The 17,541-nt window shown below is 39.3% G+C and overlaps 1 protein-coding gene across 1 annotated transcript in view; it reads right to left on the reverse strand.

Annotated features, from left to right (window-relative positions):
• Nucleotides 1-222: 222 nt before the first annotated feature.
• Nucleotides 223-17,541, reverse strand: part of LOC109499785 (multiple epidermal growth factor-like domains protein 6) — a 76,394-nt gene continuing 59,075 nt past the window's right edge. The window contains exons 4-6 of the mRNA XM_023260418.2: nt 9,166-9,297; nt 2,948-3,076; nt 223-841 (exon numbers count right to left, since the gene is read on the reverse strand). Of these exons, the coding sequence (XP_023116186.1) occupies nt 576-841; nt 2,948-3,076; nt 9,166-9,297 (527 nt within the window). The 3' untranslated portion in view covers nt 223-575. The remainder of the gene's footprint in view (nt 842-2,947; nt 3,077-9,165; nt 9,298-17,541) is intronic.

Raw genomic sequence — 17,541 nt, forward strand, 5'->3', positions numbered from 1 at the left:
CTGAACTTGAGAGTTCTTCTGTTATGACTATTATTGTGATAATAATAATATGATTTAGGACAAGAAGGTTTTGTAGTTTAAAACAATTTTTTTAACTTTTATTTATTTTTGAGAGACAGAGAGAGATCATGAGCAGGGGAGGGGCAGAGAGAGGGGGGGACACAGACTCCAAAGCAGGCTCCAGGCTGTGAGCTGTCAGCACAGAGCCTGACGCAGGGCTCCAACCCACAAGCCGTGACATCATGACCTGAACTGAAGTCGGACACTAAGTCGCCCAGGCGCCCCAAGAAAGTTTTATAGCTTTAAACAAAGACCATATTTTCCTTTTTGTCTCTCAGTTTTCTTCCAGCTTTCAATGGGCTTCTGAAAGTTGGAGAAAATATAAAACTTTTCAGTTCTTATAATTAGACATCCCCAACACACAATTTGGGGTGGTTTTGCAAAAGTTAGCCAAAGTTATTTCAAAATTTGCTCCTCGTCAAGAGTTTGCATCAATAATTCTTTGTTTTTGTTTTCAATTTTTTTTTACCCTTCGGTAGGCTATTTGCTATACAGTTCAACAAGAGTGTGTACTTTCATATTATTAAAGCCGTATTTAAGAAGAAAGTGTTATAAACAATGCCCACTGAATTATATTCCTTGGCACCACATCTGCTTTCATAGTGTAGCTTAGTTAGTGCCTGGACGGACAAGGTGACCCTGCAGCCATTGTTACCTTGCTGACACCTGGCTCTCATTTTGCCAGGTGGACATTGGCACCTTCCAGTCACTGGGTCACACTGTCCTGAGCCACAAGAACACGGTTGGACACAGTTCCGCCCGTGGTGATCCTCAGGACAAGCTGCAGGAAGGAGCAAAACAAAACCAGATTTTTCTTATTAAAACGTTTTGCCAGTCAAGACTTTAAAAAACCTTGTAAATACACGACCCTTTCTTTTAATCAAATGGGCTTCCTTGTCTTGCCTTCGGTTTGGTTTTCAACTTAAAAGGTTACTTTGAAAGAAATAAAACAAAAAAAGGCACTGTTCAAGTGGTTGCTTACTTAGTGCAATTTTGGTTGACATCAGGAATTCCAACCAAATATCTAGTGTCAAACACTTACATATATGATATAAATGACTCTTACAAACTCAGCCTTGCTTTACCACATGGCTGCCTTAGCAAGTGTGTATGTGCGTGTGTGCGCGCGCGCACACACGCACATGCACACATATGCATGCATGCGCCCAATAATCTTGAGTGTTTCCCCTTAATGTCTCCTCTGAATTTTAGTTTACACTTCTATGCATTGACATAGGATCCATCATGTTCACATCTCCAAATATCATTATGTATTTCTAAGTGTATTGTTTACTTGTTAAAATCAACAAATTTGTTAAATTATCTTTTTAAATTAATGATGTTAATTAATATACGTTAAAGTTTAATCTATTAATAAATTAACACATTTATTATTTCATTTTGCTTCAACTTTATGCCACAGATTCACTGAGATGCTTACCAAAATAAAGATAAAATAAGTATCTGTAAGAATCAAGCGAAGGAAAAAATACAGCAACGATATAGACATAAATGAGTATCATAGTTCCCCAGACTGGTAAGAGGTGGACAGCAAATTGGCTCTGACCTACTTAGCTGTCAAAGCAAAGAAGGAAAAGTACTCAGGTACAAGTTCACAGCTTCTGAAGACAAAAAACTACCAATATTCAGGGGAATCAAAACTCTTGAAGATGCATTGGCCTGAGGAAATTAAGAAATTTCCCTCAATGATTTTCTTTGAGGAACAAAGGGGCCAGTCAGAGCCTTCCTTAGGAGATGTTTATGGGTTGGCTTTAACTCAAAGATAACTTGGCTGGTTAGGCCTCCAAGGCAGTATCCACTAGGTTTCAATTTTCCACTACACGGAGCCAGGACTTTGTCTCATTTGTCTCTTATCCTCAGAACATCAGGATTCTGAGGCAGGGTAATTAAAATTACCCTCATACAAAGAAGACAGAGCAACTACCTGTCTGGGGAAGACAAGCATTTTGGGTATCTTTACCACATAACAACTTAATACCCTGCCTGATCACGAAATTTCATTATCATTCTTCCCAGTGACGGAATCTCACGGTTGCAACTACAGCACTTCTATCTTTAATGAAAGATCTACTGATGCTGATTTTACTCTTTGAATTCTGAAGTATAAAATACAGACGAGTGCACAAAAACATAAATGTACAGCTCTGTGAAGCATCCCAAAGTGAACTTCCTCAACAGCACATAGGTTGAAGGACACAAAATTGCCAGAACCACCTCTCTGTCACGCTCTCTCCCACGCATTGCCTCCTCTATCCTCCCTGAAGATCATAAGGATCTTGAAAACTGTCAAAATATATAGGAAATGGCAAATCTGATAAGATCAAAATGTATTTGTTAATAATATCCCTGTAGTGTCTAAGATAGTGCATTTTTAAGAGATCTTTAATTTACATCTGGTCCCTTCAACTTTATGTCAATAGTTGTCTTTGTGATAGGTAGTTAGGTCTTTAAATTTTAGGGAACTGGTTACTTTTGGTAAGTAGGGCAACTGCTTACTTTTGAGCCGGAAATCGCTGAGGATAAATGAAATGGTGGTACTTTAGACAATGGGTTTGACATTATGTACACAGGCATCCCCAGTCTGCTCTTCTCTTATGGAACAGATTTTCTAATCCTGACTGGAATCTAGCTAGCATTTCTGGGATATGAGAGGTTATGACCAAAGGGCTCTCTTTGGCTGCCTTCACTGCTTCAGCTCTCAATCAAACTCCTGACGTAAGCACTCCTCAACCTAGAATGTAGGTCAGTTGGCGTTTGCCATTGCTACAGTAAATTATTAAGTAATGATTGCAACATTTACTCTCTAAGGGCAGGTCTTAAAATTCTACTTTAGCATCTCCACGTCTTAACTGGTAGGCTGACTTACTTTGACTGCAGTCGGCCCCAATGAAGCCAGGAGGGCAATGATAGGTGCCAATCACGGTATCACAGCTGCCGCCATTAAGGTACTTATGCATCCTTGGGCAATTTAGATCATAAGTGCCTTCTGGGCATCCTGTTGAAGGAGAACAAAACCATATGTGATACTGTAACTCAAAGCAATCAGGGTTGAAATTCATGCCCATAGACATGTGGTTAACTCAACATTCCAAATACCGTTCTTGGGTGTTTTCAATCACCTTCAAGCTAATGATTCAAGCCATGTACTTATCTGAGATGAGATGGGAAAGATAGATACCTTAGAAATACAGGTGGGGGCATAAATTTCCTGATGCTGCTCATTAATAAGTTACAGGAAAGTTAACTCTGAGTCTCCTTGGAAATCTGCCCACTCTTAGTGCTCAGAATAGGTGACAATTCACCAAACAGGGCTATTTTGTTCCACTCTAGGCAAATTCATTATTTTATTTAATATTTAAATGTCATAGTTTGTCTTATCTGGAATGATATAGGTTTCACACAAGTATAAATTCAGATTGGCACAAAGCATGGAGAAAGCATTTTCATTTTCTGTTGGTTTCTCACCTTTCTACTTTCACATCCATGGATGTGTGGTCTACTATGATGATACCTGTGTAACAGAAAAATGGCCAGAATTCAAGATAAAGGGAGAGCAAACAGAACAAAGAGTGAGCTGAAGACCACATTATCTGTGCAATGATCGAAAGAGTGGGGATGTTTATTCAGGAGAAAATAGAGCTAAGAAGACAGGAATGTTTTCAAACATGAAAAGGCAGCCTTGTAAGAAAAGAAGAAAGGCAGATTTTATCTCAATAAGGAAATACTTTCTGAAAGAGCTGTCCAAGATTGGAATAAGCTTTTTTCAGGAGGCATGATTACTCATCTCTGTAGGAGTTCAAACAGAGACAGGATAAGTATACAGTAGAGAAAATATAGAGGGTATTCAAGTACTTGATTAACTTTGAAGCACTTCCATCTGTGATATTCTCCTGCCCTATGAAATGTCTGGTACTTTCAAGTCTTCAAATCATAAAAGTTTGAGTTTCAAGAGACCTCATGTCCATCTGGTTCAACTTTAATGTTAAGATGACGAAGCTAAGTCCTATAGAGTAAAGTGACTTAGAATACACATCGCACAAAATTCTGTCACCTGTTAAAGATAACCATCTTTATTCTTGCCACATATTTAAATATGAGGCTGCAGGAAATTCTGAATAGACTGTGATTTGAAACCTATATATTTCACTTACTGACGTTGTGGCTTTAACTCCTTTCTTTGAGCTTCTGGTTCTTTATTCCCAAGGGGGATAATAACAAAATCACAGACCTGCTGTGGTGGCTAGAGTGAACAAGTACAAACTCGGCGCCCATGTCAATGGTGGCCATTATTTTCCTTAATGGTGGCAGTACCATTGGTAGGCATGTAGTAGAACCCTTTCCCTACTGGCTTGACCTGACTCAGAGTGTTTGGTATTTGCCTTAGGTCCTTCCTCTTGAAAAATCTTTTCATTTGGAAGAATATCTCTAAAAGTGACCAAACTAGACTGGATGATACTTGTTTCCTTCATTTAATCTTTTATGTAAGAATCCAACAGGAAGGAACATTTTTTTTAAGTATGTCACATGTAGCATGTTTTAGAGGTAGCAGCAAAGAATGGATTTCATTGAGATTGAGATTGTTTATAATCCCCATATAAGTCCTGTCTTAAAACCCAGGGTCCTCACCTTGAGTCTCAAACCCAAAAAGTGGCTGCTTCTTTCTTCCTTTTTTTCCCCCAGTTTTAAAATAAAATTTTCCATAATGGAGAGGGAAAGAAAAACATGACAATTATTCATACCAAAGGTTATTTCTGTCTTGTAGCTATTGTATTTCTTTATTCCTCCCTATGAAAAGTGATGGCTTCACTCCACAGTCTCTTCTGTCATTCTCTCCTCCCAAAGAATGTCCATTCCCATAGTTAATTGCTCCTTCTTTGGTATACAACGTTCATTAGTTCTCCTAGGAACGTCTTTTCTCCCTCACCAAAAATGTAACAGAGCATATCTAAAAACAAAACTTGTGATTAAAAAAGACCGCACCTCCTCCTCTTCTCCTATTCACCAAGATATATAATACTTCATGCCCATTTGGGTCAGACTTTTAGAATGCAATTTTTTGTAGTATTTTTTATCATTACTATTTGCTAGGCTTAAAAGGAATGATTGCTTGATATTAGAGAACATACACAAAAAGCAAGCTGAAAGCATGGAGTCCGAAACAATGAAGTCTTATGTGTACTGCTGGGATGTTCCTTCCAAAAAGGAGGTTAAATTATAACGAGTGGATTGGTACAGAAAATTCTGCAGTCACATTGCTATGAAGTGAAAGCTGACATGGGTTTCTGTGCAAAGAAGGAAAAGAGAAACACCTGCTAATGTGAAACTCATGTACTTATTAATGGGGAAAATGTCAAGGTATGGATATAGTCATGGATATAAAAAATTAGCATTTCAGTTTAAACGGAAAATCATATGTGTAATTATTTGAAAATATGAATAACTGATATGTGTGTGTGTGTGTGTGTGTGTGTGTGTGTGTGTGTGTGTGCCTATCTTTTGAACTCATTTTCATGTAAGTTGAAGTTATTTGGGAGACATAATTTCCCTATGACATATACTCATCTCGCAAACTATCTTTTTTTATATATTTTTAAATGCTTATTTATTTTTGAGAGAGACAGAGTGCAAGTGGGGGAAAGGCAGAGAGAGGGAGAGGGAGAGGGAGAGAGAGAGAGAGAGAGAGAAAGAGAGAGAAAGAGAGAGAAAGAGTCAGACAGAATCTAAAGAGGCTCCAGGCTCCAAGCTGTCAGCACAGAGCCCAACATGGGGCTCGAACTCACAAACTGTGAGATCATGACCTGAGCTGAAGTCGTCTGCTTAACCAACTGAGTCACCCAGGCGCCCTCATTTTGCAGACTATCTTAATGGTGGTTTCGTGTTTGATAGAACCATCCTCATATTGGTCCTTCTTTGCACACAGAATACAAAAATCACCTGACTGTTAGCCTTCAAGTTAATTATCCTTTGAAATTGGGACACCAAACTTGACGAAATTTACCTACTGAGTATGCCATCTGTTGAAAGACAGTGTATGTATAACCTCTTAGCCTCAAAACTCATTAAATTTATATCAAGAGTACAGTATGCATTTACAAAAGTGCCCATAACGTTTTCCCCAAGAATAAGTTATTTACTGGCAATTCCACTTCCTGTTTGAATTCTGTAGCTATGTGAAAGACTGACTTCTGGAATCAGGGACATCCTTTGCTCAAATGTTCACTAAATTTAACAAGGGAACACATGCATAGGACATAATGATTTCATTTGGCTTAAGTGAAATTTGGTTTCTTCTCCCTCATTTCGTAAAGTTCCATTTTGACCATTAATTGGCGTTTGCCCCATCCGTTACAATTATTTCTCCCAGGAAACTTTGTTTTTCTGGCAAGGGATATTTAGATATTTCCCATTGGGAGACGACTATTTTTTTTCCCATTTTTGCACTATTCCCTCTTGTTGAAGGAGACTTATTGGATGAAGCTGGGCTATGAACACAGACTTCTGATTTAAGTACTAGAGGCTACTGTATACTATAATGACATAAACAACATTTGGTAGTTTCATTAGAAACTTGGAACAAGCAAGGTAGTGACTGTATCCTGAGACACTTAGCTCCCCAAAAATGAAAAGCATGAATTTGTTTTTCAGCCTTTTCTTAGTGTTTGACCAGGTTATTCACACATACACTGTCACACAGTTTTGTTTTATTCTTAAAAAGAGATGCTGGGGCGCCTGGGTGGCTCAGTCGGTTAAGCGTCCGACTTTGGCTCAGGTCACGATCTCGCGGTCCGGGAATTCGAGCCCCGCGTTGGGCTCTGTGCTGACTGCTCAGAGCCTGGAGCCTGCTTCAGATTCTGTGTCTCCCTCTCTCTCTCTGACCCTCCCCCGTTCATGCTCTGTCTCTCTCTGTCTCAAAAATAAATAAATGTTAGGGGCGCCTGGGTGGCGCAGTCGGTTAAGCGTCCGACTTCAGCCAGGTCACGATCTCGCGGTCCGTGAGTTCGAGCCCTGCGTCGGGCTCTGGGCTGATGGCTCAGAGCCTGGAGCCTGTTTCCGATTCCGTGTCTCCCCCTCTCTCTGCCCCTCCCCCGTTCATGCTCTGTCTCTCTCTGTCCCAAAAATAAATAAACGTTAAAAAAAAAATTAAAAAAAAAATAAATGTTAAAAAAAATTAAAAAAAAAAAGATGCTAAAATTTGGTCTGTCTGAATTTGTATTGCTATGAGCAAGAGCGTTAAAAGCAAGCTCCTACTAATGTTTTGATATCTTCCTCCTGGCACAGGTGGGCTCTTCTATGGCCCATGCTTCTCAAAGCATTCTATACCAAGGGTGTTTTTATGAAAACTGTCAAAAGAAATGCCCATGGTTTTAGAGGACCCCAATGCCTTAAATGCTCTCAGAGAATATTATAAATAGTGGGTATCACAGTTTGGAGAAATAAAAGATTTCCAGGGTATGGGGTTACTTTGTAATTTCTCTTTGGTCATAAAATACACAGCATGATAAATTGATATCTATCGAGCAGCTGGTTTGTTTTTTCCCACATGCTATCCACAGACTGAGACCAACCTGCCCATTATAAACCATGGACAAGTGGTGAGATCCTACTACAATTTGTCTGCTTCCTCTGACCTCTGCCGAGAGAAAATTTGGATTCTCCACTCCAAACTCGAGAACATGAAAGCCCAGTTGTTTTTGGCCGCTGAAACTTTTGCTTTTGGGCCAGCTGCACCTTTTATGGATATTTTCTTGAACCCTTTTTCGTAGTTCTGTAATTATAGTGGATGTTGCCAAGGAAACTTTGCAGCAACTCCCAACCACGTGTTGCCTGGCGCTAAGCCAATCTGACTAGTCAGGGAGCGGCATCCCGACTCAGCCTTGATTTTACAAGGTGGAGGTCCCCTCCTTCAACCCAAGGTAGCTTGCCCTCCGACATGGAAGTACTATCAGCCCTATGTAACACTTTATTTTGTTAATATAAAACATTCTTGATATCAAGAAGAAATTCTTCCTGAGAAATGTGACAGAATTAAAAGTGAGGAAATAACGTTCTTCAGTTACCAGGGTGTTTGAAATCTGCCATAACCAAACTAGAATTGAAATTTTACTGATTTTATATTTTAATTCCTCAGTTTGAGTTTGTATAACCACAGTGGTTATGGGTTCCAAACAAAATGCTAACTGAAACCATTTTCACACAGGCTTAACTTGTGTTTGTAGCTGATAATATTTAAAATCAGGACAACGGTGAGAAGTGACATTCAAAAGGTACATTCTATGGCTTGTAGAAAATTAAAATCAATAGCTTGACCATAAATCTGTGTTTTATAGGTGGCATTTTGGGGGGGAGAATCCAAAAATTGTCCATATGTTTGCAGAATTAAGAAAGGAAAGTGGAAGGAATCTGCTACGGGAGCAACTAGGGAGAGAAGAGAACCAGTGGCCAAGTTGGGGGAAAAAATGAAACTGAGGCCAAATCATTTTACTTTTAAACCTATAAAAAGTACATTATAAATAATTACAAGCTTAAAAATTAAGTAGCTGACTGAACATTTTAACATGCTCCTTGGGACATTTTATCGTGCGTTCCCCTAGAACCATTTTAGATGTTAAAATGCCCTAACAAATCAATATAAGGTGTTTGGTCTAGGGACCATCCTGTTTTTACTACACAGCAGTGAGCCAACTGGCATTTTGTCCTTCAAGCAAGTTACGATTTTCATTCCAGAATAACAATTTGTTTAATTTGATTGTTCCTAAGCAGATCCCGGAGCTAACTTACTTTACAAATCACTTTAAATATGTTCCCATCTGCTGTCTATTGATTGATAACAGCCAGTTCCTATTATCTCCATTCTTTCTTTCTCTCTTTTTTTTGGGGGGGGGGACATTTGGAACCCAAAAGGCAACCTAGGAGATTGGGTTGCACAAGAAAGTGCATGATTTCAACCACTTCAATAAACATTCTCACAGGACTTGCTATAAATTAGAAGCTTGAATTAACATTTGCCCTTTGGCATTCTGACTGATGACCCACCCTACTGGTGTCTCTTGGACAAATTACAACAAAAGTGCAAAACACACTTACTGAGATGACAGCGGTTTCCATGGTAGCCAGGAAGACAGGTATATCTCCCTGCGACTGGGTGACACTTTTCATTCTCGGCTGAACACTGACATACCTGTTTACAGTCCTTCCCATATGTGCCTGGTGGACAAACTGAGGGAAAGAGGAAATGTAAACCCAATGAATTAAATTTGTCTGTGTAAATATAGCTCTAAAAGTGAAAGCAGGGAAAAATTTATTAAATAAGACCATTGCCTACAGAAGTGCGCTGCCCTTTGGGATTTAGGTTTCATTAAATTTACTTGGGGATTACTTCACTGTTTGATTTTGTTTTGTTCAGTCAATTTGTGACCGACTGTCAAGGGCCAGCTGCAATTTTCTTGTCACTGAAGAAAATCATAGGGTGATGTCAGGTAAAATCAACTAAAATAATAGTATAATTCATGAGGGACCACATATCTGGATAAAGATATTTTTTCTGGTGCAGCCGGTTTAAATTCTCAAGGTTGTTCCTCTCTGCACATTAGCATGTACTGTATTTGTGTCACTTGTCAGCTACTCTGCTGGGTTGTGCTGTTTTCTTTTTAAGGCCGAGCAGTAAAAGCTTTCCCTCCAACTTCTAAATAATATCAAGCCATTTTGTTAAGAAAATAAAAAAGGTTTCTGGGTGTTTTTCAGCTTATAAAATGGAGTCAAATAGACGCTTGAAGTTTCATGGTTGTGTCTAATGACAATTTAAACAAATTCAGTTAAAAAAAAAAGTCAAACAATTTGGTTATAATATGTCCTGTGAACCTAAAATTGAATAATAATTTCTGGATACACCTTTTAAAAATGTATTGATTTATTCTGAGAGAGACAGAGAGACAGGGAAGGGGAGAGAGAGAGAGAGAGAGAGAGAGAGAGAGAGAGAGAGAGAATCCCAAGCAGGTTCCTCACTGTCAGCACAGAGCCTGATGTGGGGCGTGAACTCAGGAACTGTGAGATCATGACCTGAGCTGAAACCAAGAGTTGGACGCTTAACCAACTAAGCCACCCAGGCGTCCCCCTGGATCAACCTTTCTATTTATCATCTAAAAGATTTGGCATCATGAAAGAATGAACCTGTTTTAATAGAGTCTTCTCACATTGGAGACATTATTGACTATTTTGTTCATGCTGTCCCTGTTTCTTGTTGGCTGTCCTGTGTGCCTATGGTGTCATTTGTTCTCTTAGCACACACTATCTTTAAGAATATTTCATCTTCCATTTCTTTAAGTAAAAATGACAGCAATAGTAGAAATACTAACTTTAAAGGCCTTTGGTTGCTTGCTTAGTATTAAAAATAAAGACTAATGGTGGCTAAATAAAGCCCGGGTGGCTCAGTTGGTTAAGTCTCTGATTCTTATTTTGGCTCAGGTCAGTTCGTGGTTTGTTGGCAGTTTGCGGGTTCGAGTTCCACACAGGGCTCTGCGCTGACAGCGCAGAGCCTGCGTGGTATTATCTCTCCGTCTCTCCCTCTCTCAAACTAATCAATAAACATTAAAAAAAAAAAGACTAATGAAACACAGGCTAATTAATCAAAAAAGAGGATTTTTCCCCCTCCCTTTCTTAACTGGGATGTACACAAACAAGAGAGGTGGAATCGGATTCAGCATCCGAACAGCCATTTAAGCAGTTTGTTGTTGCTCTGTTGTTGTTCTTTTATCTAAGAATCACTGATCAAACACACACCAATAAAGCATTTACCTGGTATGCCAGAAAGCACATCTGGCTTTACTGCCTGAAAAGTTTACTAACTTTGCTTGTTAATAAGTGGCCAAGCAAGACGAACTGATCACGGCATTTCAGACATGGCTGAGAGTGTGGATGTTTATACTCTCACTTCCTTCACCCTGTTCGTCAGTACACACGTGAGGGCGTCACTTACATTCCACCGTGACGTGATGAAAGGAACTCCCTAATGGAAGTTTTCGAATGTGTAAAGGCTAACAAATCATCAGAAAAATCAAAATATGTTTCATTGGAGGCTTCTAATCATTTGAGAACCAAGAGATGCAGTGATTACAAAATCTTCCCATCGCTGAGATGACCTGTTTTGCCACAGGGTCACGTGAGCATAAAGCTTGGTCTCCCTGCGCAAAACCCTATGCTCTGTGGAGACTGATAATACCGCGAAGTCCAAGTGGCTGTGCTGAACACAACAGGATTTGTGTGGTAAGTTCTAGTACCCCAATGTATTTAGCCATTTTCCATCTTGAGGTTTGGGGCCTACTGGCCTAGGGTTCTGAGGAAAGTGACATTCAGACTGGTCTGCTCTGAGAGAGAGCCATTAGGAATATTGTGCTGATCTGCAAGCATCCATCAAAGGTTGGGTGGTCTAGAGGAAATGGCATGAACTTTGAGTCAGGTAGGACCAGCACTGCCAGTGACCTTATCTGTGGCTTTAAACAAGTTGTTAAAACTCAAAGAAGCTTGATTCCCTCTTTTATATGATGGGGTTAACAAAACCTACCTCACAGAGTGTTATGAGTAGTAGTCTAGCGGACATAGTAACACATGGGAATCTCATAGCGCTTCAGTAAAATTTGTTTGGTTTCCATTGAAAACCTTGTACTTAAAATCAGGTTCAACTGTTCAACAGAAGTGCTGTATTTGGGCAAACACTGGATAGATACATTCAGAATAATTATGAAAAAGTTGCCTACTATTTAAAAATCATCTTTACTTGTATCTTTCAGGAAAAATTATTTCTAAAAGGAAAAAAAATAAAAAAATTAGAATTGCATGACATAAACTTTCTGAAAAACATATACGTAAAATTTATCCATAGTCTCACTATTTGTTCAACGTTTTGAGGGTTCATGAAACCATTCACAAATGTGAATCACTTCTCTACCTGAAGAGCTCAGACACATCCTTAACTTTGATTCTTGAACTTCAGAGGAATCAAAATTGCAGAAGATATAAATTATCTACTCATGAGAAACTGACCTCCTGAAGTTCTTAAAGTCAGTCGCAAATGGACGTTTAAATGTCACTGAAGGAATTTACAATTTGTATTGCAAAGCAATAAAATGAAGATGGAAATAAAAGCAAGAAAAAGGATCCTGAATGTTACCCAAAAGATTTTTTTTTTAAAAATATTGCATTTCTTAGATTGCACATGCATAGTGAAAAATATCTATCAGTTGTCACCTGGTGAAAGAATGACTTTGACTAAGACTTCAGAGGAAATCAAAGTTCATGTAAAGCCTGCCTCATATCCTCTGAAAGAGAATGTGGTGTGTTCGTTTATTGCCTTGTGATGCCAGATGGACTGGATTATGGGGCATGCTTTTCACCCATCTTACAAGACAGGCAAAATTCTGGAATATTCTCATTCAGCAAGAAATATTTTCTGGATATCTGCTATGTGTCAGGTTCACAACAGTGAGCAAAACTAAACAGGATCCTTGTACCCAACAAGCTTGCAATAGTGGGGAGATAAATACAATAAAATAACCATCCAAATAACCATATGATTCAAAAATATTATATGAGCTCAGGGTGCTAAGAGAAAGCATAACATCAGGGACTCCACTTTGACTGACAGGCATGGGGGGGGGGGGATAGTGTTTACTTCCAGATATTCTCTTTGAAGAGATCACTAACTGAGACCTGAAACCCTACAGAATATATGTAGTGGGAGAGGGAAGGGGAATGAAGAAAGACTATGGAGGAGAAAAATTTCCAGAGGGAAAGTCCCAGGTACATATGAGTTACTGATACTATTCCTAAATATGATGTTGGCAATGGTATGCATATATGTTAGACATGCGTGTACGTTAGACAATATTAGGCTATGTTATTTTAAGCAATTCTGTATCAGTTCCTTATGGCTGCTGTAACAAATTATCACAAGTTAAGTGGTTCAAAACAATATAAATTTATCATCTCACAGTTCTGGAGGTCAGAAGTCTAAAATCAAGGTGATGACAGGGCTGTGTTCCTTCTGGAGACTTGGGGGGGGGGATCTATTTCCTTTTCCGGCTTCTAGGAGCCACCTCCATTCCTTGTGGCCTCTTTCTCCATCTTCCTAGCCAGCAACTTAGCTTCTTCTTCTTTTTCCTCTGATTTCCTGCCTCCTTCTTAAGAGAACCTTTGTGATTACATTGAACACACCCACGTAATCCATCTCAAAATCCTTAATCATGTCTTCAAAGTCCAATTTGCGATGTAAGATAACATATTCGCAGATTCTAGGAATTAGAACATGGACATTTAAAAAAAATTTTTTTAATGTTTATTTTTGAAAGAGAGAGAGAGAGAAAGCATGAGTGGGAAAGTGGCAGAGGGACAGAGAGAGGGAGAGACAGAATCTGAAACAGGATCCAGGCTCTGAGCTGTCAGCACAGAGCCTGACACAGGGCTTGAACTTGGGAACAGTGACATCATGACCTGAGCTGAAGTCGGATGCTGAACCGACTGAGTCACCCAGGCACCCTGAACATGGACATCTTTGAGGGGTCATTATTCAACCTACCACAATCTCTATATTTCCAAATATTTTAGGTATCTTCTGACTTATTCCTTAGAGACCATGGTATCACAGAAGGTCATGTTTTTAACAATAGCCTAATGCACAACTCTTTATAGAAATTAAATTATCATATTTTAAAAGCAATGTACCATTTATATGGGAAAACTATCACCAATTATTAAATATATATATATATATGTATATATGTGTATATATATATATATATATATATATATATATATATATATAATCACAGTCTCTCCACTGTGACAGTTACAAACTCCAAGGCCATCTATGCCAGCACAGCACTCCTGATAAGCTAAATAAGCACAAGCAGAAAAGTGTTTTATATCGTCGAAACAAGTATCCACCATCCCACTAGTTGAAAAAGAAAGAAAAGCCGATGGCTCTTATGATGGGGAAAGAGGTGTATTCAAATTTCATCGAATACTTCGTTTCTCAAAAATTGGGATTGACCTTCGATGGCTTCTGACAGCATATTTTGCTCAGGTCTTTTATCACATACAGCTTTTAATACAATGTCACATTGAAAGTGACTTGGGATTTTTTGAAGATCAGGACCCAGAAGTAACCTTGGGTGCCAGAGACATCTACAGGGAAACAGAAAGCAGAGACTTCTCAAGGGCTAAAACTCAGAGAAATGATGGACTAACTATAGAATACAGAAGTTTCTAGACCATGAACTGCTTGCTTTTCTTGTGCTTTGTATAAGAACATTGTTTCTCTGCTTAAAAATAAGCCACTTTAGGGGTCTCCCCCACTCATCTAAGGAACAGTATTTGTTTTTATGCTTTTACATATAAATGCTCCTGTAAGCAGATGCTATTATGCCCATAATAAGATAAATAGACATAAGATCATTTTGCCAAATGACATGGCTAATAAGTGGCAAAACCAGGAACAAAACCATGGTGTCCTTAGGATGAGTTCTAAGGTATTTCCTACTCTCTCAGAGCTTCTTCTTAGGAGGTGAAGGCCATGAGGGAAGGAAAGGGGGGGGGGGGAATTACAGAGGGGGTGAGGCAAACCGCAAGAGACTTTGGATACTGAGAGCAAACTGAGGGTTGATGGGGGAGTGGGGTAGAGGAGAAAGTGGGTGATGGGCACTGAGGAGGGCGCTTGTTGGGATGAGCACTGGGTGTTGTAAGGAAACCAATTTGTCAATAAATTATATTAAAAAAAAAAGAGAGAGAGAGAGAGAGGGACCTCAGTACTACACAACACCGAAGAGGTTGCAAAGCTGCTCAACAGGCAAAGTTGTGGTTTAACTTACTAGGTGGGAAAATCAGCCTGGAAAATTTTATGTTGCAAATTTCTTGTTTACCTTATTTACTAATTAGCCATCCAGAACACTGGATGAACTGGTCAAACCAGTCAGAAGTATTTTAGTTCTTCCTAGCTGAAATTATTCTGGGCAATCAAATGACCACAAAACTCTCTGGGGTGATTTTTATGTAGATTTAAGCTGATTCCCATATTAAAGCTACACTCTACTGTTTAAATTAACCAGGAATATACTCAAGAATAAGAATGAATCAACAGTGACTATTTTTTAGTTAGGTGGAATTTATATTACTTTGATCATGAAGATGTAAGCTGAATATAAGATTCTGGAAGGGGAAAAATCATATTTTTGATTTGTTGTATTCCCAAACACTTGATTGATTTTTATTAAAAATTGAGTAGTCAGCTTTGCTAAGATTCTAGTTGAGCAAAGTCAATTACAGAGACAAGTTGGTTAACTCTGACCACCTCATAAACACTACACCTCACATAATTTTACTACACGGTAAACTTTCTAATAGTACTTTTTGCTTCTAAGAAATAACAACTTCTTGGGGCGACTGAGTGGCTCAGTTGGTTAAGCATCCAATTCGGCTCAGGTCACGATCTCACAGTTGGTGGGTTCGAGCCCCATGCTGGGCTGTGTGCTGACCCCTCAGAGCCTGGAGCCTGCTTCAGATTCTGTGTCTCCCTCTCTCTCTGCCCCTCCCCGGGTTGTGCTCTGTCTCTTTCTCAAAAATAAATAAACATTAAAAAACCTTTTTTTTGAAAAGAAATAAGAACTTCTTCAAGGTGACTTCTGAAAGGTGATTCCTATCTTTACTTTTCCCACTAAATTTAAAGATAAATGAGATATCAACTAGAGAATTTAATGAGTTTGTCTTCATTTCATTATCCCATCTACGACCTGATATAAGAACAATGTGTCTGGCTGGCAAACAGTTTATGAGGTGGCATATAAAATTCAAGCATACATATAAGCAAATGCAATGAACTGACTTTTTGTTGGGAAGTTCATGACTGCCTTAGCGTTTGGCATGATGCAGAGTAACTTCTTGTGGGAAGACCCTGCCTAGCCTGGCAAATAGATACGTTGTGCAGTCGCAAGATCACAGTCTCTCCACCGTGAGAGTTACAAACGCCAAGGTCATCTATGCCAGCACAGTGTCCCCGACAAGTTACATAAGCATAAGCAGAAAAGTGTTTTATATCGTCGAAACAAATATCCACCATCCCGCTAGTTGAAAAAGAAAGAACAGCCGACGGCTCTCATGATGGGGAAAGAAGTGTCTTCAAATTTCATCTAATACTTCATTTCTCACAAATTGGGACTGACCTTCAATGGCTTATGACAGCATATTTTGCTCAGGTCTTTATCAAAGGCCTGGTGATAGATCAGCTGTCATGTACCCGTTCCTCAGGATGTCTTTGTATTAAACTAATGGTCCAGCAGAGCAGCCAGTCTGACAGGCAGGTTATTTATTTGCAATCCGGTAAAAGAACTGACAACTTCATTGTTTTAATTGTTCATTTTTCATGGGCTGATGCATTAGCTCACCCGAACCTTTGTGCCTTAGTCAGAGAATAAACATATGGGAGTAAGGGCATCAGAATGACTGGGTCCATCTTAAAGTTCAAGAAGCCAGGGAGAGTCTTGGTGATGGCTGTGATTACCAGGGTCCCACAAGCATTTGGGGATTTTTTTTTTTTTTTGGTCTTATCTCTGTCCTGCATCTCTTTCCTCTCTTTCAGGAAGACCTATGATGTCAGCTACTGATCTGATTGTTTCTTGAAACAATGTTCCTTGTTCTCACAGACTTGTGAGAGGAGAAAGACTGGAGTGGGCCTAGAGTCTCCTGTCTCAGACTGGGGACTGCCAGACAGAGGGCCTCAGACTTCAGCTTATCAAGATATTGAGAGGAGACACAGCTCAGGTCAGAGGCTCTCAGAATCACCAGGAAGGTTTCTGCTAAATAAACATAGACTGGCCTCATTCTGTGAGGTTTGATTCTAGTTCAGTGACTGTTTGGTGAGGACTAGGTATGTATATTTCTAAAATTCTAGGATCCTGGCAAAGAGCCATTGAAGGAGAATTTAGAGCCACACCCTCAATTTACAGATAAGGTATCTAATACATTGAATCATTTGCCCAAGGTCATAGCTGTTTGGCGGCAGGACTAAAACCAGAACTGAGAGGTCCCGACCCTCAGATCAATGCTCTTTTCATTTTCTACATCACGTATCATTCCCCAGGAGCTATTTGAGAGACACTTGGAGGAAGTACCAATAGCTTCTGCACATGCTAATGTGTCAGGGCACAATATGGAGGTGATCATTTTTACTGAAGGCTCATCTCAAATGCTGGTCTTCAGAGAGCAGAGGACATTTCCAGAGCCCAATTACAAGCATGAAGGGGATTCCTATTAAGGTACTTGGTCCCAAATTATATTATTACTTTGCTATTTTTCCTTCACACTAAATTGAGAGTGCCTCTAGGGCGGAGGCAATGTTTTATTATTTTCAATGTGCCTCACATCTCACATAAACCAAGAACCTAGAAGGTACTCAATAAATCCTTGATGAATAAAAGA

Source organism: Felis catus, chromosome C2, assembly GCF_018350175.1.
Source record: "Felis catus isolate Fca126 chromosome C2, F.catus_Fca126_mat1.0, whole genome shotgun sequence".
Lineage (NCBI taxonomy): Eukaryota > Metazoa > Chordata > Mammalia > Carnivora > Felidae > Felis > Felis catus.